Source organism: Abrus precatorius, unplaced genomic scaffold, assembly GCF_003935025.1.
Source record: "Abrus precatorius isolate BTA unplaced genomic scaffold, Abrus_2018 Scaffold2, whole genome shotgun sequence".
In the NCBI taxonomy this organism is placed as follows: Eukaryota; Viridiplantae; Streptophyta; class Magnoliopsida; order Fabales; family Fabaceae; genus Abrus; species Abrus precatorius.
In genome coordinates, this window is record NW_020874362.1 from 27,608,923 (window position 1) to 27,632,905 (window position 23,983).

Here is a 23,983-nt window from a genome sequence, read left to right on the forward strand (position 1 = left end):
ATGTACTATGATTGCCCAACAATTATCAACATGTATGTTTTAAACCTTATTATATGTTTTCTATTACTTGTTTTGTTTTATAAGAGTCATTTTTGAAAGTTAAAAAATTGAATTTTTTTTATTTAAATAGTTAAGAATTAAATAATTTTATTAAAAATTGTGTATATGATAATAACAATAGAATAATAATAATTTTTAAATATTTATGTAAGATTTACATTTCAAAGTAAATATAGAATACAATTATATTAATTTTAGAGTTATAATAAACATATAAATTAAAGTTACGTTCCTCACACTTTTATTATATTTGTCATCACTAACATTAAAAAAGATAATACAATTGTACAAACTAAGTTTTGCAATTGGTGCTCCTTACAAAAAATTTTAGTGAGTGTTTTTTATAGTCTGATATAATTAAATGATACTTATAGTCTAAATAAAATTGAACTTTTCCAACAAGTTTATTTTTTATATTCGATCTTATATATTTTTTTATTAACAATCTGATTTTTCTTAGAAAAGAGATTATAGTAATCAAAATTATCCTAACATCTATTTTTTTGTATTTTAGTAATTAGTAATATTTTTATACTGACTCTTAAAATTATTGTATAATAATTTTTTGATTGTTTTTATGTTATATTTTATTTTAATATTATTTCTTAAAGAACGTATTATGAAAATTAAATCTACACATTTGCAATTCAAAACTTAATAAATTGAATTCAGTTGATAATTTTATTACATTTCATAAGTAAACTATCTTAACACTTCTTCGGTGAATATTTTTTTTCCGCCTTCGGATGTTCTTGTCAATCGAACCTTCCTCGCGTGTCCTTTTCTATATCAATCCTATAATCAAATGGTTTTGCCTTACAGACGGTATGATAATTACATTAATATTAAATTATATCTTGAAAGCGTGTCCAAGGAGAAGTGATTTTCTGGTACTGTTAAGTTTTAATTACCATTATCGATTATGTAACTTTTTTCTGTCCTGCAATTCAGTACATAATATAAGAAGCCTTATCGATTTTAAGATTAATTAAAAAAAATTTGTTTTCCTCGGCATGTCATTTTTGACAAACCAAATAAATGAAAATTATTGTTATTAAAACATCTCACGGAACTAAACTTTGACTTGAGAAATATGCCTCTATAGTAGCAGGCTACCTCGGAATAGAACCCCTAAGGACTAGGTATTTTTGGTTAAAAATGTTAGACACGTACAATTTTTATATAAATGTAGACATTTGACTTTAAATTTTCTTGCTACTACATGGACAGATAAGAAGGATGTGAGAATATACGTATTGTATAATTAGCAATTTTTTTTTACCCATTTCGATATTTGTTAATTTACTCAATCATCATGATAATATCATATAAAGGGTCAGGAGATAAGCTTTATTGGTCCCAAAAAGGAGCTGGTAACCAAACTTTCCCACCAATATTTGTCCAAAGAAAGGTGAGGGACCCCTTTGAACACGAAGTCCTACTAGATAGAAAGGAGGCTTCCATTTGACGAAATCAAGACCCTAACACTGTAGTTTGAAGGAGTATCAAATTTTATTTTGATGGGGTTAGCTATGGATGGACTATGGTGGTAGCCTACAACACTAGGAACATATCCCCTATAGGTAGGGCACGTGGTCCATTTTAACCTTGAAGATATGCCATATTTTAGTCATTTGTCACGGCTAATGGCCGTTAAACTTAAGAGGGTAAATTAGTTAATTCCATGATGGGTTATGATATAGGACACTTACTAGTTACATATTTAATTTATGGCAAAAGCTTATCATTGTTTTCTACTTTCAAGAACGAGAATGATAAATCCAAATTGATAATACAAAGCCCAAACCCAAAAGTAGTTGAATAGGGCGCCGCACCTTTATGTCCCATCTGGGTTTGATTTAGAATCTTTGTAATTTGGGTTCACCTTTGTCAAATTACATATATGCATGCTAAAGTGTGTCGATTCCTGCCTAGGAAGCGGCAAATTTAAGCATAATAAGGGCTGGTTAGTGGTGATAGCTCAATTGCACGTTAAGCTTGCCAGGTTGGGAAGATGCTAGAAAGGAAGGACCTTGAAACCATAGTTATGGTTTGAAGATTGTGATTTTGATCTGTTTGTGAATAGTGAACCTACCAGGTTTGTTTAGGGCATGACCAACCTTCGCCCTCTCTTATTGAATATTACATATAAAATGGTACCAATGGATGGCATTGATTTGTTGTCCACTTGTGGGGTTCAAGAATTTGAGGAACTTTTGGCCTTTGTGCTGTCCCCTACTACGGATCATTTAATTTATATACCCTTGATTAAATAACGTGCGGTATTAATTTAGAGTTATGAAACAAAATGGAATGAAGTAAAATATAATATAATGATACTGAATTTTATTATTATTTTAATCGTATTTTTTTATATTAGATTAATTGTGATTACTAAATTAAATATAATATAAGAATTTAACATTAGTTAACACACTTTGCGCTAAAATAAAGAGAATAAAAAAGAGAGAGAAATAATATTCCCTACTGCAGTAATTGTTGTCAAAGTCGTGTGTTTATTATTTTAGGCATGTTATGAAGCCACAAAAATTTGAGAATTGAAGTTAAATAATAGATTTCGTAACAAAAAGATCAATGATAGACTTATTATGATACTTATTACGATTATTAATTTAATCTATCAATAGCAAAAATGGAAAACTAACACTTCATGCAGTTACACCTCAACACGCATACACATTGTTGGGATTTTAAAAAGATAAAAATAACACAAAATATGAAAAGAGAGTTGAAGTGTGTTTATAATATTTAAAATTTGACGGATAAAATCTCAGCTTTAATATGAAGAAGTCAGTCTTTAAGAAGTGAAGATGAAATTATCATGTGTATTATTGATAAATTTTTATGGTTTGGAAAACTTCAAAATTAATTCCTTCTTAGTTAGTAAAACAAGTAAAGATAGAGAAAGAGATAGAAATATATTTTTTTTTTAAAAATAAAGTTTATAAACCTCCCATTATAAGGTTTTGTTTTATCTTTTACAAACTTGTCAAGATTTTTACTAAAACGATTTTGCAACAAATAAGAATAATATAATCCTAAGAATCTAAGTTTTTTTTTTCCCATAAAACTCTTCAAACTCTAAATTAAAGTATTCTCTTATACAAGCATCATTAAGCTTCATTATCTTTTTAAAAAACTACTACTATCACTTAAAATAAATAAATGATGAATAATGATATGTAGTAGTTCTAACTCTTTTGCTCATGATTTACAATAAATGTGCAGAAAGAATGAGAGAATAACAGCAGAGATAGGGAGTAACAATGATTTTGGAAAAAGTTAGTGGTAATCAAGAGCATGTTTGTTTGATTTTTAAAAAGAGTTTTTTCTTTTGTATTTTTAGTTTTTAAAAATGCAAACAAACATTATCTAAGTCTTTATTCTTCTCTATTTATTTTTAAACCATTGAAAGATGTTAGAGACATTTAAACAATGGGTATTGGAGGAAAATAAAACTGATCGGTCTATATTTAATACACTTGATCTGTATATCAATTCTTCAAGCAATTAATCATAATTTTTATCCTCTATGTCGGCAAAAACTAGAGTGAATAATTCAAGTTAGAAGTTTTTATTCTTTTGTAGGATAGGATGCTTTGTGGGAAAAGACTATTTTTTATCACATTAACTTTTTTGTGTTTGGTATGGAGCTCTAAAAATCTACTATGTTTAAAGATTGACCTTGAACTTTGTCTTCTTGGGCGAACTTTAAAGAGTACGAGACATCTATCAAAATAAACCATCTTGAGATGAATCCTTCAAACTGAGTAACTGCCAAACAAAATATGTTCTTCAATAAAATCTAATTGTCTTATCCTATTCTTGTAAACTTGGAGCATATCATTAACTTTTATAGTTATTTATTTAATATTTTTAATGTGTATTTCATTAAAATCTTGAAAAATAAAATCGTTATAGTCCTAAAAATTTTTTAGTAGTTTTATATTGTTATTTATACTTGAGAATCATCATATTTAAATTCTTGATAAAACTTATATAGTAATAATCATGTAAAATCTTATGATGTTAAAATAATAATTTTTTCTCTCCTAGCTATACTTTTAAATAATATCTAACATGGTGTGTGTGGGATAAACTCATTTTTTGCCCCACATTATCCTATTTACGCTAGTAGCTACTAAGTTGTAGCAATGGCTTCTGATCCGATTGGAAATGTGGAGTAGTGCATAGTTCTTGTGGTATATATTAATGAGATAATAAGTTCGGGACCTTTACAAGCCTGCAAGATATTCTAAAATGAATCCAAACACATGAACACAAAAAGGAAAATATGAATTAGGGTCCCCCGTTTGCAATTTGATATATTATTAGCACTACTTTGTTGGTCAAAAACGGTAATGTTGATTTTGTGTTTTGGCATGAATAAGAATATTCATCGTAAAGACTCAACATATGTTAGCCAAGTGATTTATCTTGATTCGTTTTGGCACATCTTAGGAGTGACATTTACTCCATCTTCATGTTGGTTATTCTGTTTTGTTCAAAGAATAAAAAAAGTTTTTAAAAAGTTGAATTATGTGTCGTTTTTAAAACTAATGGTATTACTTATAGATTACATAATACATACATTTAAAGTCAAATTTATCAATTCTTTTAATCCTAAAGTGTCCATCAATGTATGGGGGAGGGTGAGATATATTTCCACATGCATGCATGGTTCGATCGATGTCGCACATATACAATATAATATAGAAAACTTGTAGGTATACCTTTAAATAGGAGAATTTTCACGAAAATGAAGTATCTTATAATTTGCTTAATGGTTTGTACAAGTCCTTTTTAATACTCCATTTAAACGTTCTAATTCATAGAGAAATAACATTGAAATTATCTTCATCCAATAGGAATAGCAGAAAAGTCCTTTAACTATGGCTGACTTGACTAGGTTAATAACTAGAATTATGTGGGTTCATGGCCAACAAGTACTCGCAATAGAAACTAAATAGTATAATATAATTAAACTCAACAACTGCCAGCAATAATTGTACTTTATCCTTAATTTTAAGTATATTTTTAATAAGAGATAAATTCTTAAATATAATTTTACTACTTGAATTGGGAAATTTTAAACATTTTTTGCTTAAAACATTTGAACTCAACGCAATAAACAACTGCCCTTAATTTGGTTTCGTTTTATAACGGAAATTCCAAATTTGAGGGGTTTTTATTCTATTACAAGATTGAAAATTCTGTCCGTGCTTTGATTTAAGGATACATGCCTAAATGCTTTATAAACTTGAGCTGATAACAAAATAAAGTGAAAGATAATACTTAACTAAGCGGTTTAGTTGCCAAAGAATCATTCTGCTTACTAAAAATCAGAGTGATCTCAAAGTTAATTGTGTTGTCTCTTGCAAGATTTCACAATGGCTCTTGAAAAGAATTAACGAATTTCTTTTAGAGGGCAGTTAAAGAGAGTCATATCTCTAAGCTTGTATCAAAAGGGTAGATGGATAAAGTCATATTCTACCCTTTTTGACTCCTTCACTTTTAGTCTTTTGCACACACTAAAACATATACACCAAAACAAAATGAGGGGAAGGGGGGGAGTGAGTGAGGGGGATATACATTATGCATATAGATAGATACCTACAATATTGATCATGTGTCATATCCAAATTTATATGATAATATACAAATTAAAGTGACCGTAACTTCACTTTTACCCGCTAAACAAGACTTTGCTCAACATATACTTATTATTTTCATATTTTTCATTATCATCACACAAAAGTAAAATGTTAAGGTTGTATATTAAAACAGTGAATAGAGTGTTAATAATATTTTTGAGCAATCAACATTAATTTTGTTTTAAAACAACACTAAAAATGAACATTAAAAAGAAATAAGAAGTCGTTATCCAGCTGATAAAAAAAAAGTTGGTGTCCACATCAAAATCTTCAATTAGATCAACTACGAAAGACCATAAGTTACTTTAAAGTGCGCAAACATATTAATTATCAAATCTTATAATTATTTAATGCACCGTTGGAATATGACCAATTTCAGCAGACGGGTGATGGGATCAACAAATTGCATTTTACAGATTGAATTACTGTACAAGAAAATCAAATCAAACTGATTAATTAGCGTTTGTAATGAACAAACAATAGCTAATTTACATAAGCTTGAGTTATCATGAAAGATGGAATATAGCTTTGATTAATTAAGTAGGAGATTATTAGATTAACCCACACAGGAACATAACAAAGGAGAGTGCTTAGTCCACCGTAAGTGGGGTCTTAACGGCTAATACCTGTCGGGAGAGGAAGCTTAGAGAATCATGGATGCCAACTTTGTTTAAACCGCGTGGGCTCCATTAACTCAAAGTAATTAAGATTAGGAAATAAACAAATTAATAGGAAAAATGGATCATTTAGAACCAATGCTTTTTTTATTTAAAGTTTTAGGTGGGTCGTCAATTCCATCGCCAATCATATCATGTTTTGCTGATCTTTGGAATCCCAAGCAGTGGTTTAACGCAAAAGATGCGGCCCCAGTTAACTAAAGTTAATATTAAATAATTAAAATTATTAATCAAGAATTAATCTAGAATAAATTAGCAAATTATCACATTGGTACCCTCTCCTTGTAAGCAAACTCTACTAGGATTATGACTTCAAAAAGACCATCTTTGAAAGATATGATCGATGTGATGTATAGCTAAATTAGTGAATATTTAAGGACTTTTATAGGATTAAGTATAATAATTTCAATTGCTTTCTTGCAGGGGGAAAATGTAATGATATATAAATATAAATTATAAATGACTATTTTCAAAAATAATAAGTGGATGAAGAGCAAAATAATATATTCATGTTGAAGTAGGGATTATTTATAAATAATTTAATTTTAAAAATTATATAACAATAATTTATTTAAAATAAGCTCATTTAATACAACTCTTGTTACTTGTGTCTGTGTGTGTACAAGAGAGTAAAATCTACTTAAAAACTTCACTGACAAATTACTAAGGAAAGAAACCCCAACTGCCACATAATTTATTTCTTGTAAATTTATGTATATTCCGCTTAATTTTTTTCTTTAGCTAAACTTAAAGACAAATAATTTAAGATAAAAAAATTATAATAAAAGAGTGTAAAAATTACCCAACAACCTAATCTGAAAATGGTTAAAAAAAGGTTATTGGATGATAGTGTAACTAACTAACATCACATGTTGAACAAAGAATCTAATGTCATTTAAAAAATGTGAAATCAGAAGATTTTGGGTCTCGAAGTGTAAGTAAAACGACGGCACGTTTGTCCCATTGTTCCGACCAGATCTTGCATGTAGACAACTTAGATTGTTAGTTAACGTTCCTTAGATACTGCCGCGTGGCCCAATCTGATTTCCAACAATCCCCATAAACCAAAAGTGCTCTAAAGTTAAAAGATAAAATATATTTATTAAATAATATTTCTAAAGTTATTAAATGCTTTAATTTTTTAATAATATTTTTTTCAAGACTACAAGTAGTGACTACAATTATGTTTAACTCTTTATTTTGTTAAAGAATAATAAAGTTTTACATTTTATTTAATTTTTTTACGAAGTGGGGGAAAAGGTAGATGAAAATGGAGGTGAAAGCAATTGATCATAAGGACAGGGAATAAGAGTGAAGAAAGAGGAGATGATATTGGTTTGTGAGTGAATGATATTATTATAACAGAAGGCAAATCATTGTCAAAACAAACACCAAAAGGAAAGGATTACCATTGTTATTACGCATAAAAATTGAAAGAAAAGAAGCTAAGAGGAGGCCCCACACGGTTTCTCCGTAAAGGCTTTGGTTAATGGAATCACAAAGAATTGAGGTATTGACTATCAAGTCTAATGTCACATGGTTGCACAATTTCTATTCGGTCACAAATCACTTGTCACGGAAAAAGTTCACATGCCTTTAAGACCTTTAAAGCTCTAAATCATTTCTCGTGTCATTTTATTCAATACAATGTTCTGTTTTCTTTTCTGAAATTAAATTTGGGTACAACTTCATTTGTTTTTGGTCAAGGCTGCATCTTATTTTATGTTAATTAGAACTCACTTGGACCCTACAATAAAAACTTGACGGGCTTCGATCTTGAGATGCTATGAGATCTTCAACACAGTTTGTCAATATTTGGACTGCTTAAGGCCCACATATAATCTTAATAGCGTAGGAACTTGTAACACTTGGACCAAAAAACAAGTTTCAACCACTAGTTATAGATTTTTTGGTTTTAGCTTCCTAAGTTTTTCCCATAATTTTCCCCTTTTTGTAAGTATTCCTAGAGATTTCATTTGGTCACTTTATCATTTTACAAGAACATCTGTCAAATTTATTTAGTCTTATAAGGGTAACTTTCATTTCTTATAATTATTGAAAATATAAATGATTATAATAATAGTTAAATAACTTAAATTATAAACTAATTAAATATATTTGAAATCATATATTTTACTCCATATATTAGGATTTATCCCAAGAGACTGTTATTTTCAATTAACAAAAAAGAGTGATGAAAGTATAAGAACTTGATGAATCGTAGCCAACAAAGTAACAACATAGGATACAACATACACAAATCAACATGAGCATAAGATACATATGTTAAGTGGTCAAAGAAAAAACATCAAATATAGTTGTATCAGTTAATCTTGAATATCTTATTCCAGTCTTCGCATCTTGACATTCAGTGGAATCTCCTTGTAAGATTGAACCTTCTGAACTGCACTTCGTAAGGGTCTTCCAAAAGAATACCTCGGAGCTTCTCTTCTTAAAACAGAGCTTTCCCCTGTTTCTGTTTTTAAAGTTGAAGATCTCAGCATGTTAGGTCCAGGTTGATTGACAAGAATTGCAGCATCCTCTAACTCGAACAAATTTTCTAAAGGTTCATGTTCATGGGTTTTGAACGTAGCAGAATGTCTCCTCAAACGTCTCCTGTATAGAGCAATTTAACATATTAACAATTTTCTTATTAAATAATTATTTTGTAAATTCAAGAATATTCTCTGGAAAGAAAATTATGAAAGCCCTTAATGCAATTTCAAGTATTTCATGCATTCATCGCAACTAAATTTTGGTACTTCTTCAATGAGCTTAGGCAATATAAACGATGCATTGTTAAAGCATGAAACTAACCTATTGTCTTTGGCTTTGTCTTTGTTTGTATTCTTGGAAGCAGTAGAAGAACCAATAGCTGCAAAGTTCCATAACAAGTTTAAACAGTGTCGAGAGAAAAAATGTGAAAAAAATTTACATGAAGCAAGTGCCAGCATTTACATCTACTCCTTATATGTCTTCTATTCTTATAGGGTGGTTGTTGTTCGTCATTGCTAGCTTCAGGGGGTGGCTGCCCTGCTTTTTCATCCCCTTCCTTGAGCCAATCAAAACATACAACAAGAAAAAGAGTGAGAAATAACATACAGAAATGTCATTACTATGGCATAAAAATGAGTGAAGGGTTTTGCACAGGAACCTGTGTCTGTGACTGTGGCAAAGTTGAATTCTTTTCGTTGTTAAGCTCCACTTTTTCCTACAAAAATGGTGTGGTCCGGTTCATTTATGATGATAAAAGAGGGGAGAAAAAGTAAAAGGAAGCAATTGTGTTGGGCCTATATTGCAGATTGCAAAGGAGTGTTTTTACACCACACGCGCACCCAAAATTCGGGTCATTTAACTCGAGCTAAAATAATGTTCTTATGGCTCTTTATGCACATATCTTGCCAATTAACATAAAATATTGAAGATATAGGTAGCAGAACAGACGAGGCCGGTGGAAAACTTAAGGACATAACAACAGATCAATTTGAAGGTGCATATAAAAGCAAAATTCTGCAATTGAATCTTAATTTCCAACGAAAATCGTAATTGTATATATTCTCTGTCAATTGCAAACAGTATTAGTTCATGAAAGCAATTAGGTTGACGCCAATCATTCTTATTTTCTTAAAAGTAAATTAAAAAACAAAATCATGTTAGTAAATGAAGATTCATGTCAAGGGAGAAACTTCCCATGCATTCTCTTGCCAAAGACATCTTACACGTTACATTTTACACTTCATAATAGAAAGTCACACTCCCTTCGTACACATATGACAGACGTTCAAATTAAATAGACTTTGATACCATATTAGAAAAGTAGTCCTTACTCTAAAAGACAACTCATTTAAGAGAAGGATTATGCAAGTCTTACAAGGTATATTCTGGCTATATTTCTAACGGACTTGGGACATCTTAACACTTCAAGTTAAAGTAACTGAGATGAAATTCAAAAATCAAGCTTGGAGCGTAGCATACCTGCACATCCATAGTCCTTCCTTTAATTAAAGCAGCCCTCCACAAAATCTCATGTTGCAGCGTTTTTATCTGAAACCAGTATCACGCAATTCAAAAAAATGTTTTTTTTTTTCTGTTCTTTTTTATCTTCAAAAAAACCATGTTAAGGTGCAATCCACAGATATTATTGGAGGAATGAACTAACTCACTCACCCTTTCCCTCCCCAAGTTAAGCTCCTGCAAAATCAACCACAAAAACAAAACCATTACTATAACCCTCAATCAACCAGTAACGCAACGTGATTGTGCAATTTCGAAACTCACCGCTAGCATGTGGCTATTGGACTGAGCAAGATTCCAGTTTTGCAGCTGCAGCTTCTTGATATCGCCTCTCAGCCTCTGCAGCTCCGCGCCACTCACTTCAATCATTTTACTGTTCAAATTTTAATCAAAACAAGAAAAACAACATAAAATTAAGAACTTCATTGCTTCCTCGGATTACTCAAAAACATGTTTAACGTTAAGGTAAGAAGTACGAGAAAATACTTTCTTTCGGCAAGGAGTTGGATCAAAGCCGTTCTTTCCTGCATCAAAATTCAACCCACAAGATTAAATAAAATAAAAAAGAAGGAAGAATATTAGGAAATAAAATAAGATAAAAATGAACCTTTAGGAGTTGTTGAATGGAATCATGGTGAGAGGGGAAGGTGTCAGAGTCATGAAGAGAATGTGGGTTGTTATATTGTTGAGAGTGAGAGTTAATGTTGGTGATATCAGAGAGCTTTTTCCGCATTAAGCTTCCAATTGATTTCTTCGCCATTGTTTCGAAACACTATCGAATAATTGAAATTGGGGTATTCATTTGGAAGTGAAGAAACTTGGGTTGAGGAAGAGAATGAGTGTGAATGAAGCAAACCAAAGCCAAAAGCCAAAAGCCAAAAGGAAGAAATGGTCGCAGGAAAGGTTTTTGAAACGAAAGATAACTAACGGTTTCTCCAACCAAAATTACCGTTGCGTCGTCCCAACTCCGAACCTAATTTCAAATCTTTCAGAGCATTCCGAACCTCCGTTTTAAATTAACAAGTTCCATATTAAAATATAATAAATATATTATCAATAATTAAAAAAACTTTATGTTTTTTATTCTTCGAGTAGTATCTTAAAGAAATTATTTATTTTTTTCCTAAAATTTATTCACAAATATCTAATTTATACTCTTTCTTTTAAAAAGAAAAACAGCACGTGTGATTCTCAACCTTTTTCTTTTAAAATTCAAAATTTAATGAATTAAATATGTATCTTTTATATAAGTTTAAATATTTTGATTTTACCTTATACTTTTGATATTCTATTTAAAATGATTTTTTATATTCCTTTTATAATTCTAAATATTTTTCGCTCTCATTTTTAAATTTTTACTTGAATTTAACAAGCAATGCATTAAGTACTTGTCAATTTCATTGGAATTCACCTTCTCAAAAGTGATTGCATCTTTTAACACTTGAAAGAATAGGACATGTCATTTTTACCCTTTCGACCGTAAAATTTAAATTTTAAATCTTTCTTTATTCATTATGCTTTTTTTAATTAATTTTAAATTCCTTTTTCAATGCAGTTTTCTTCGATACAGTAATATTTTTTTTCAAGCTAAACCTTGTTAAACTAATTATATTTTTTTTTATAATTTTCAGATATTTTTATTTTATATAAAGTTAAATATCAATACATTGCATAAAATATTTACTGGTTACATAATATTTTAAAATAAAAATAACTAGTATGATTATACTATTTTCATGTTAGTACTTAGTAGACCTTTACACATACATATATAATTCTTTCTTCTTATTTGATTAAATAAGAAAACGTACAACAAAATAATTTTTTTAATAAATTAACATGTTCCTAATAAGAAAATTAGATAAATAAGTGAAAATAAAGTAGCAAGCCACGTGAAACAAAGGGTTATATAGGAAAAAGAAAAACATGATTTTATCTTATGCCTCTTTTTTTTGACAACTTTGAAAAGAAATAAATTTATATAAGCTTTACTCTCTTTTTTTAATCTCACTTAACTTTTTTAATTTACCAAACAAGTTTAATCCTTTCCATCACCTTAAATTCTTTCTCACATGATTCTTGCTTTCCTAAATGAGTATCAAGTAAGGATGTAATTGTTAGATCATCATGATTCACTTTGATTTCATAAATAGGATAAAATAGTATTTTCCTCTCTCATGTAATGTTTAAATTATATTATCTTTTTAAAATTACACTCACCTCTTCCAAAAATAACTAATATATTATAATTTTGTCTATTTTATTATAAACAAATTTATTAAGGTCAAATTTTTCTTCATTTTACGACCCAAAATGATTAGCCACTTGGTATTAATTCCTATAATGAACTTTGAGACTTCAAAAAATGAAATAAGGATTTAGTGCTATTTTAAAGCCAATATGTCTAAACTATCATTTCATCTAGTGAAGTTTAAAAATAAACAATGCCATATTTAAAATTAACGAGAGAAGTTGATGAAAAAGAAAATACTCATAAGAAATCCATTCATCATTACTCAATACACAAACTTGTTTTTATTAAAATAAATTAAAGTATAATTAACACATTGATTTCCTTATAAAAGAGATAATAACTTTTAAAATATAATGAAAAGAGAGTCTAGTAACAATAACATCACTCTTTCAGATATTCTTATTGTTATTTCAAAAGTTAGCAATTTATAGCCTTGGATGAGCAACAAATCTTAATTCACGTCAGCTAACAAAAAGCCAAAACAACCAATTTCACCCTTCATGTATGCTCTTAGAACATCTCATGCTTAAGGAAAGGAGAGCATTCTGTACAACTCTGAAGAATCAGATGTAAGAGTCAAGATAAGCTATGTAGTGATTGGTGCCAATGCAACACAGTATTCCTTAATCTTTCAATCTCTAAGATCTGGCCATCTCAGGACAAGAAGAGAAAGACTTGACAGAAATGTCTTACCTACAAGTAAAATGACAAATAAGTGAAGATGCACTCTAAAGGAAATATGTTTATGTGTGTGGTCATTTGTGAGACAAGAATGCAATGTTGGGACATATCTTCTAAGATTTTACTGGTCTGTCCATGAGATTGGATATTCGTTTCAGATGAAGTCTCATGATAAAGTACACATCATTCAGTTGACCAAGCAATAGGATAAGTATTGTCATGTACCTCTGGCACCAACTACTAATATGCACAATATATGCCAAAGGTCTACCTATCTATTAGATACTAGATAGCTTTCTTTAAAATATTTTCATCTCATTGTTACTTGATAAAATTCTGGGTATAGGATACTGAAGATACCTGAAACCAATTATTTATAGATAGAGAAGTGCAAAAGATATGCTGCCCTATGACGAACCTGTAAAATGAAATTATTTATATACATGAAATCACACAAAATAAATCTGTGGTTAAAAAAAAGTAATAAAGTTGTTTCATTCACCTTTGATGCATATGATCGTAAGTCCGTGGCTGAAATTAAGCTAGAACAATGTCTAAGAAAAAGACAGAACATCTCATAGATTACTGGATTGTCTTCAGTATATAAGTTGGACAAAACCCAATTCTCTGTCAAAACTAAGTGAATGTACATCTTGAAGAAATCACAACTTTTGTCTTTGAAGTTAATTTCTGTAAGTGATCTGACAATCTCTTCTCCACTGTTAATCTGAGAAAAAGTCAGCTCACTTTTCAAAAATTCAGAAGCAAATCTCTATTCATATCCATGCATACTGTCACAATTAATATGGTTGTACTCAATGCTGATTATTTTTTTTGTTTAACAGAATTTTCTCACATCATTTTGTTATTGAGAATCAAGTCTTAAAACTTAAAGTCAACTTGCACATTTTGCTTAGTGTTTTCAGTTTGTAATACACAAATATTTTAAAATGAAAATGAAAGTTCAAATAATAAAACCAACAATGCTTATTAATGCATAGATCTACAGTTCTACGCTCAAACAAAAAAAAAGACTATTTTCCAAATTACATTTACATTGAATTAATGAATATGGAAATATTAAGAGTCATATTTGAAAATTTAATTGTTTGTAATACTTTGGATTTTGGACTTAAAAAAATAAAAATATTAAGGGCATACTTGAAAATTTAAGTTGTGGAGAATTTTTGAGATCAAACATGCCTTAGTAGTATTTGTTAATACCATAAAAAGAATGAGTGAGAAAAGCTTTGACAAACATTCCATAAAAATAAACTCAATGAATAATTTCACAAACAGCTCTTCTTTTTTTTCTAAATTATTACACAGCAGTTTCATTTAAACAAGCAACATTAAACATAATCTATAACTTGCTGCTCATATACTAACTTTCCATCACATCATTGGGACCTTCAATGTACCTTTCATATGCACAAGCATAAATAAACTTTATGAGAGAAGGGAAGGTAGCATACTCCATCAAAACAAGAAAGCAAGGTCTGATAAGCAATTGTCCTTCTAAGTTGCTTACAACGAGAGTTAACTTTTGAAACACATTCAATAGTCTGAATGCAATTCAAATCTTTAGAGATCCTGCACAATCAAGAGAGCAAAAATAAGGAAAGGAAAGCAATTACAAAGTCAAGGGCAAGATTACTAACAAAAAATTGAAAAAAAAAATGACCTGCAAGAAATGAATTTTGCTATGTTCTCACAACTTGAGCACCATTCCTGGTCTGTAAAGTAATTAACAATTGTCTGCATGCAGTCACTCAAAAGCACCAGCAAACCTTGAAATTGGCGATCAAGGAATAGAAAAATAATAATTTCAACTATCTCTTCGGCTTCTACAGTAGAAAACATAGCTTGTTTACTCCTGCAATGAGAATCAAGAGAAATGAATTGACATTATCATACTTTCAAAATTTTATTACTTGAATTATCAGTAGGAAATATAATAAAAGCAACCTCAAACTCAAAGGATGACCAACAAAGAAACAAATAACAGAAAATCATTCAGGTTATCCTCTAAGTAGACTCACTGGTGTTTACTACCTTATCAGACAACAGGCAGTGACAAATCTGACCCAAGCTATAATATTTTGTGGTGGTCCTCCAATGGCAGAATCTAAAAGACATTTAGATTGTTCTTAGAAGCATGATATATACCAATGTAAAAATATAGAACACTTCAACTTTACAATGCTGAAAATTAACAAATTCATATTTCTCTAGAAGGACAATCCATCTTTCACAATGAAGAGATAAACTAGTGCAGACATAAGAAATTTACCTGAACATTTAGGATCAACACTAGATGAAAATTTGAAGAGAAACCCGTAAATGTCAAGAGCTCTTCTCAAATCTGTATACCCAGGAAACCAATCAATTTTGACAGGCAACTCATCAACCTGGTAAAGGATGATTGTTAATCATAATATTTAATATCAATAGTGAATAGAGTAATTAAAAGAAAGATGCCAAGTCGTTATTTTTATCATTGGAACAATGCCAGAGAAAACAAAGAAACAAGTTTACCTCCTTTTCAAAAGAGAGAATTGCACACCAAAAGTCACTAGAAGAGTTTTGGAGCTCTTTTTTGGATGAATATAACACTGAAAGAACAAATTAAAATATATGTATGACTATCTTGCTGCTATGTTCATAGTTAGTAAGAAAAATAAACGCAAAAGTCTATGCTTTCACTCACTTGTGTTGAAGGCCCAAATGGCTACTGGCTTTTCAACATGACCACGCAGGAAAGCTAATTTTGAAAGCCAGCCATTAACTAATAACCCTTCAAGAAAGATATCTCCTGAAAAAATGCATAATATTAACTGACATAAGATACCACTTAAAAACAAAAACATCAGTTTTATCTGATAGCATGCATATAAGCAGCAACTTGATAAGAATCTGCCTTGATTCAGTATTTTGCCATGTTAAAAACAGATTAGTTTCTTAGCGTTGCAAATTAACAAAGTAGATAACATTGTAGCCTTAACAAACAAGACACCATAACAACCTTTGTCAGAGGCCAATTGAACCACAGAATTTAGCTTGTTGTTCAAAAAAGATTGTAAAAGGTTACAACCTCCAGTATCAGGAAAATCTAGAGAGGGAAAGGATTTCTGCATTTCACAAAATGAAAACATTACTAACCTCAAATATCCAAACAATTAAGAGATGAAAGTAGCAATCCATATACAGAGCATTTGACTTAGTATAATGACCTGATCTCCAAAAACTTTTATTCCCCAAGGTGGAATTTCTTGATCTTCACCGAAAGCTTTCAACTGCATGAAAAAGGCAATCAGCAACAGATGATGATAATTACACAAAAACATAAGCAAAGAGAGAGAGAGACAAGAACAGGTAACCTGATTGTGACATTTCTCAACTAGCCTAGTTAACTTGGCTTCTTTGCTATCTTCATCATCATAAGTACTTTTATTCTTCTTTGCCTTAGTTTTAGCCTTCTTCTGCTTCTCCAAAAGCTTGTCCTGTTCTCTATAATGGTCTTTAAGAAGATCATCCAACCCAATAACTTTCTTCCTGGTTGACATTCAAATTTCAATTACTTTATTTCTATAAACCACTGTTAGAATAAACAAAAGGAAACCAATACAACGCAAAACATGGATCATCACAAAAATTGCAAAAGGGAACTATAAAACCCTAAACCCGATTTTAAAAAATGAAACTTGGAAGGGTTGGGTAGATGTAAAACGAGTTTGAGAAAAAGAAAAACCTTTTATTGTTGATTGGAGGAGATTTGAGAAGGTTGTCTTCTACTTCGAAATCCAAAGGGTCGTTCATATCCATCACACAGAGTTTGTGCTTGAAAACTGAAACTGTTAATTTGCAAAGTAGAGTTACGAGTAGTGAATGCGGCAAATTTACAAAACTAATAGTTTTTATGGGCTGCCACGCCTATTTTTATGGGTTCCTTATTTGGAGGGAAAAAATCTTCAAATATCCCCTTGTCTTTTTTTTTTTTTTTAATGTTGACAAATAAAAAGAGGAAGGTGAATTTTAATGTACAAGATTGAAATTAATTTAAATTTGACTTCCTTTTTATAGATTTCTCTAATTAAAAGGGAAAATCATTTATTTCACATTCACATTAGAAATATTTTAATCAGTTTTTTTTTTTAACTTTTTTAAAAGGATAACAAAATATGATTTTTTTTCTTTAGAATAAAATAATCTCTCTCAATAACACAAGACTAAAAAGTGTAAGGCCTTAAAGCCCATATACTCTGTTTTTGAGCCTGTAAAAATTTTTGTCCAATTTCTAATTGGACAACAGCAGCGGATTGACCCAAAAAGAAAAAGATTTGGACATAGGACCTTACCAAAAATTTGGATTTTTTCTCCAATGTTTTTGACTTCTCCAGGCCCGTAACAAATAGGCTTTCTGTAGTTTTTTAGTCAGAGATAGAAACCATCGAATCATGACTAAAAACAAAAAAATAAACCATAATATGATGATTCGTTGGGGTTCCCAATAATTCTATGGACAAAGAAAAAGGATGTCTTTAACTATCTTATTCTATAAGAAAGTGGGCAGATTTCTTAAATATGAAATACTGAAGCCACGCAGGAAGCCTAAATATATGCCCCACTGCATGAATTTAATTCATTTACAAAAAAATTTAAATGTCAGTTTTTCCTCATAAAGAGTTTAATAAATGTTAAACTAAATTCAAACTTTTTATTCTCCTTTTCCCTTCCCTTTAATCCTAATAAAGGTCATTTAGAGCATTTTTAACCATGTAGTTAAAGAAAAGTTGTATAATCTTCTCACTTTAAATTCACATCCATACGTGTATAATATGGACCTCATTTTTCTTTATAAATTGTTACAAGTCATCATGCAAAATTGCTCAGATGTAATCAATTTTCATTAGGAAATACTACTAGCTATACAAGAATGATATCACCGATCTAAAGCTTAACATGGTCAAATACTCATTAAAGAAAGAAACCTCAATTTTCATGCCAAGGTAGGGGACATGAAGCCAATATACTCCTTCGCCCTCCAAACCAATGATCCAATGTCCCCCACTTCTTCAAAACTCAAGCATATGTGAAAATAATACTAATAACTAAACTTGCCAATTGCCAACCTTTAAATTCAATTCATATTCCAATTCAACTTTGGTATTCCCTCTAACGTGTCACATGCACACATGAGAACATGTTCCCATACCCAAAGGCAATTTTCATTGAACTTTTCACTACAATAATTTGGAAGATTCTACATTTGATGACAGAGAGGGCACCACTCGCTGTGTTAAGTGACTCTTGTCCTGTCTTTTGTTTAAGCCATGCATGTGCTAACACAGCTCATACCGCAATGCTGTAGGGTCAGTGCATAAACAAAATTCCGCTACCTTTTCCCATTTCTAACTCCTCTTATCAATTATCATGCATATATAGGGTGTTCCTTTCTAGTTTTTTGTACACTTTTAACTTTATCAAAATATATATCTGCTCATTTTGAGGAATATTGCATTGGCATATGAATAAATGCTGTGATAAAAACTGTTCCCTTTTCATAACCCCATCTTTAAATTCGGGGGGGAATGTGAATGCATTACTAACAGCGTTAGTTGTGTCTTTCAACCTGTATTTTACAACTTACAAATAGTAATGTGTTTCAAACAAAATGGCTTAATATATTTGCTAGTGGGTTGGTTTTCCATCACTTGGTGGGTGATGCGTGGAAATTATACCTATATGATCTTAATTTTATTGACTAGCATTGTCTGAAATTTACCATAAATTAACATATATACATCACCATGAATTAAATATTCGTCCTTTTTTGCTCTATTGCGAATGGGCAACTCAGGCCATGTCTTCCAAATTGTTAATTTTGGAAGACAGAGACTCATGGTAGTGTCGTTCCCATTAATGTGTAAAACTGTGGATTGACCTAAAACCTAACTCCATAAATAAATGCTTGGGGATATTAGATATAAAATTAAGGTCTTGCTAACCTCAGTTGTTACGTTGCATTAAATATACTAAATAGTAATTTTATTTTAAAAAATACACACATGCGAAGCCATAAATTTCCAAATTTGTCTGCAGACTAGACATTAGCTTAGTCTATGTTAGAGATAATAACAGAGAGTTGGACCCAAGTAATGCAAAGTTATAAAGATCCACTCTTCTGTTGTGAAATTGTGATGATATTCAAATCTAAACTAAAAAGGAAACTTTGTTTATAATTAAGATATTAAACTCATGATGGAAGTAGTGGAAACTGGAAAGCGTTATCTCACCATAGAACACGGCAAAACCCCACCTAGCAACACCAGAGGCAATTTAATTTAGTCCTGTTGGTTTAAAGTTAAAATTAATTTCAATCTTTTTTATTAAAATAAATAAATGAATATTTCATTAATATTAAGAAAAATTATGCATTATAAATTTATATTATATTTTGTAAACATGAATTATATTAAATTTTCAAAATAATAATTATATATATAATGATAGAGTGTTTTATTAGGCTTTTTTTATCATAATAAAATAAAATAAAAATTACACAAATGTCCTGTTTAGCATTTAAAAAAATACGATTTAAATTAATTTTTTTTGAAAATGAAAAATGATTTGAATCGATTTCAGTTTGTTGTGCATATTTATTTCTTAAAAAAATTGATTTTCATCGACTGTAGTTGCTTTTTTTTTGTATCAAAGTCGATTTAAATCGACTTCGGTGTGGAAAATAAGTTAATTTGAATCGACTTCAGTGCATAGAGAAAGTCGACTTGAATTGATTTTAGTGTAGAGGGAAAGTCAACTTGAATTGACTTCAATATAAAAGAAAAATCGACTTGAATCGACTTCAGTGTAAGGAGAAAGTTAACTTGAATCGACTTTGGTAGAGAGAGACGTGCTACCTATCCGCCATGACCTTAGAAGGAAAAAACATTTTTGAGAAGAATCGACAAAAAGAAAGGAAAAAAAAATACAATGCAACTATAATGGAGATGAATAATAATTTAAATTGACTTAATTTTGTTAATCATAATACAAGTAAATTGTTGTGTAAATGTTTAAAAAAATTATTTAATTTTTTCTGGATTTTTTAATTTAATCTATCATTAAATATTTAGTTGTCTAATTAAAATGATTGGTACACATATTGTATAAACGTCTGTTAAATATTTAATAAAGTGTAAGTTATAAAACTGGTAGTGTATTTTATATTAGAATTTTTACTATTTATTGCAATAAATTAAACAATTATAGTTTTAGGCAAGTAAACATTTAAACTGTAACTTAGTGAATTAGAATAAATTTAAATTTAATGAGTGTTAATTATATTTCAAAAGTTTTAATTATTAATTTGTATTGTAGTAATTTATTTATTTGTTTTAATGGACTTTATGTATTTAAATAACATTAATTAAATCTACCTTTCGTGTCAAATGCTGATGTTATGACTTGGTTACAACTATATTTTTAATAAAAAAATCTATTTACATCAATGTCAAATTTATTAAAATAATTATTTAAAATTTGACATACTTATATTTAGGAGTGTGACTGTGTGCTGTGGATCTGATATCTAAATTTTTTTTATAGGTATTTTATTCAAAAAATTTATACCAATACAAATAAAACACATAATAAGTAACAAAAAGTATATATTATTTATATTATTTACTATATGGTCCGATTATATATATAAATTGTATATTAAATTGTATATTTTAATTTTTTATAAAATTTTAGTTTCAAATAAAATATAATTCATATTTAAATAATTTTTATTTAATATAAAGAAAAAGAATTAAACGTAATACATTAATATAATAATTAAATAATTAAATGTTAATAATAATAAAATTAAGAATATAAAAAATATATTAATATAATATTATTATTTTATTTGTAAATTTTATTTCGTTTAGTTTTGATTACGTCTTGTTCCTGTTTAAATACTTAACTACTCTTTAACTTGTTTAAATATAACAAATATGATAATTTGTTATTAAATAATTTTTTTTTTAAAGTGTAATCGTGTATAAATATTTTTAATTTTTATATAATATAATTTTTATTTAATATAATTATAAAAAAATTATAACATAATATATTAATAATAATAGATTAAAAATATAAAAAAATATTATTAAATAAACAATGTTATTTTTAAATTATATATATATACCGACATTGTCAAATTTATCGTGTTTTGTAAACAGCTCAAGTGTGACTTGTTTATTTAAACAAGCCTTAAAAAAATCTAAACATTATTTATTTATTAAAAATGTCAGGTCAAGCCACAGGCTTTTGTCGTTAAAGTTGATTCTAGTCAATTTATCTTACACTAAAGTCAATTCAAGTTAACTTTCGCTTTGTACTAAAATCGATTTAAGTTGACTTCCTTTTTGTACTAAAGTCGATTCAAGTTAACTTTCTTTCTACATTGAAATTGATTCAAATGAATTTTCTCTTTACTCAGAAGTCGATTCAAGTCAACTTTTTATCTACATTAAAGTCGATTTAAATTGATGTTTAGACCATAAAAAAAAGTAACCACAATCTAAACAAATATGACACAGTACACGACAAACCAAAATCGATTTAAATCATTTTTTATTTTTAAAATAAATCAATTTAAATCGTTTTTTTTTAAATACTAAATAGGACATTTGTGTAATTTTTTTATTATAGGACATTTATATAATTTTGATTTTATTTTATTTTATTACGGTAAAAAAGCCGTTTTATTAACATAAATTTATGATAAATAAACACAGAAAGAAATATATATTTTTTATTAAAATATGATAATTTAATTTATAGCTATAAAATAAACAGTCATAAAGAAAATTTTACAATCAGTAGGGTATTATGAGATTTAGCCATTTAGGTGTGCGCAGGGGAAGTGCACTGTGCAATCATTACTTAACGTGTCACTGTTCTCTTCTATCCAATGCACCGTTTCAACATAGTTTGCAACAATGCCACCAACAAACAAATGGAGGACACCAGAGTTCAATTTTACCACTGTATGGTTGCTTATGGTTATGTTTCGTAACACTTTATTTAATGATCATAAAATAGTAAAAACATAAAAAAAGTTTATTAAAATCGCATTCAGTTTATAATTGTTAATATTTTATTTTTATTTTTATTTTTCAAATTATATATAGTTTATGTTGAATAATTAGCTTTTCTTCAACTGCAATGAAAGTTGAAACAAAATCTACCAAAGACAAGGACCTCCCGCCTTTGGTATTTATCTTTATAATCACGAAATAGAAAATTGACAAATTATTCAGTGAACCGATAAATCCTGTTGTGTCTCTATGCACATCTTTCCTTGGCTTTTATGTGTTACACTATGCGTGGTCGTGCCCGTTTCCTTAATCAACCAGGGAAAATGACTTAACTTGAAAAGAAGAAGAGATAAGAAAAGGAAAGTGAAAAAAATCACCCATTATCCTAAACAGTGAAAGGGATTTTTAAAAGAGATAATTGTTTTTGAAAAGTGTGTTTAAAGATTATAAAATTTTTGATATGGCGGCTAATTCCATGAATTTTGTCAGTGTTGCATATATACCATCAAATATATACCCATTAATATTTGGCAAGTGACAATTGAAGCCAGTGTTTGATGGGAATTATTAAGGAAATAATGATGGCAACGTAGGCTAGACGCATTTTTAGTTTTATTTTTTTACTCCATGTTTGTGACTCTGCCTTTGGTTGTGGCTGCTCAAACAAGTAATCCAAATGAATTTTGAATGCTTATCCGACTAAAACGCCAACCAGAAAATTCCTCCAATAGCATCAAATTTCACATAGAATGTCTCTGTTAGATTTCATTTTAGGTGACGCATACTAATCCTGTTGCCTTTGACCCTAAGACACAACCAAATTGCTTATTCTTTAATATCTTTAAATCACATACCACCTTGCCCGGTGAATAAATCTGCGTTCCCATGCGTCAACAAACGCAGCTTTGATCGGTTTAAAAGCCTTTGAACCCATCAAACCCATTTGTTTTGAACCCTTGCACTGTTTCCTATATTCTTTTCCTCCCTTTTATGTGTTGCTAAAAGAGAAAATCATTGCCTTGCCGTGTACGAGACTTTTTAATTATAGAAAAATCATGTCCCATACTTACCCTTTTCTCTTTTCCCAAACACGTATCATTCTAGCTACGATCACCTTTCATTCTGGCCACTGCTTCTGTCCAGGGAAAGTATTATTCTTAATGAAAAAACAAACACGAAATAATTCCTTTTCAGCCATTCTCTTTAAATTAGCTTTTAGACTTAATAAAAGTTAGCTTTTAAACACGTGTCGAATAGTTCATGCCATCATATACACATCTTGAATTTTAAAAAATAATAAGGAATTACTGAGATTTTAAACACCCACACGTAATAGTTTTATAGGTCTACGTTCTTTTCATTTACTTGACATGTTTCTAATTTTATATCATATCCATCATAATTTTATATCATATCCATCATAATTTTTTAAAAAACCCATAAAAGTATAATAATAATAATAATAATAATGTAAAGAAATGGATATGAAAGCCCGCGTAATGTTAAAGCTACAAAAACAAAGAACAATCA

At 29.3% G+C, this 23,983-nt stretch overlaps 2 protein-coding genes across 2 annotated transcripts; both read right to left on the minus strand.

Annotated features, from left to right (window-relative positions):
* Positions 1–8,754: 8,754 nt before the first annotated feature.
* Positions 8,755–11,186, minus strand: LOC113859753 (shugoshin-1). The gene is made up of 9 exons (XM_027492449.1): positions 11,034–11,186; positions 10,913–10,950; positions 10,691–10,799; positions 10,580–10,603; positions 10,388–10,456; positions 9,567–9,623; positions 9,371–9,464; positions 9,230–9,287; positions 8,755–9,028 (listed from the first exon to the last, which is right to left on the minus strand). The coding sequence occupies exons 1-9, from the start codon at positions 11,184–11,186 to the stop codon at positions 8,755–8,757; spliced, it is 876 nt and encodes a 291-aa protein (XP_027348250.1).
* A 2,459-nt stretch (positions 11,187–13,645) lies between these two features.
* On the minus strand, positions 13,646–17,275 carry LOC113859754. Its single transcript, XM_027492450.1, has 12 exons — positions 17,113–17,275; positions 16,742–16,916; positions 16,595–16,657; positions 16,387–16,492; positions 16,072–16,176; positions 15,900–15,976; positions 15,655–15,772; positions 15,417–15,489; positions 15,046–15,237; positions 14,837–14,954; positions 13,864–14,088; positions 13,646–13,779 (listed from the first exon to the last, which is right to left on the minus strand). The coding sequence occupies exons 1-12, from the start codon at positions 17,184–17,186 to the stop codon at positions 13,732–13,734; spliced, it is 1,374 nt and encodes a 457-aa protein (XP_027348251.1). The 5' UTR covers positions 17,187–17,275; the 3' UTR covers positions 13,646–13,731.
* Between the last annotated feature and the right edge of the window lie 6,708 nt (positions 17,276–23,983).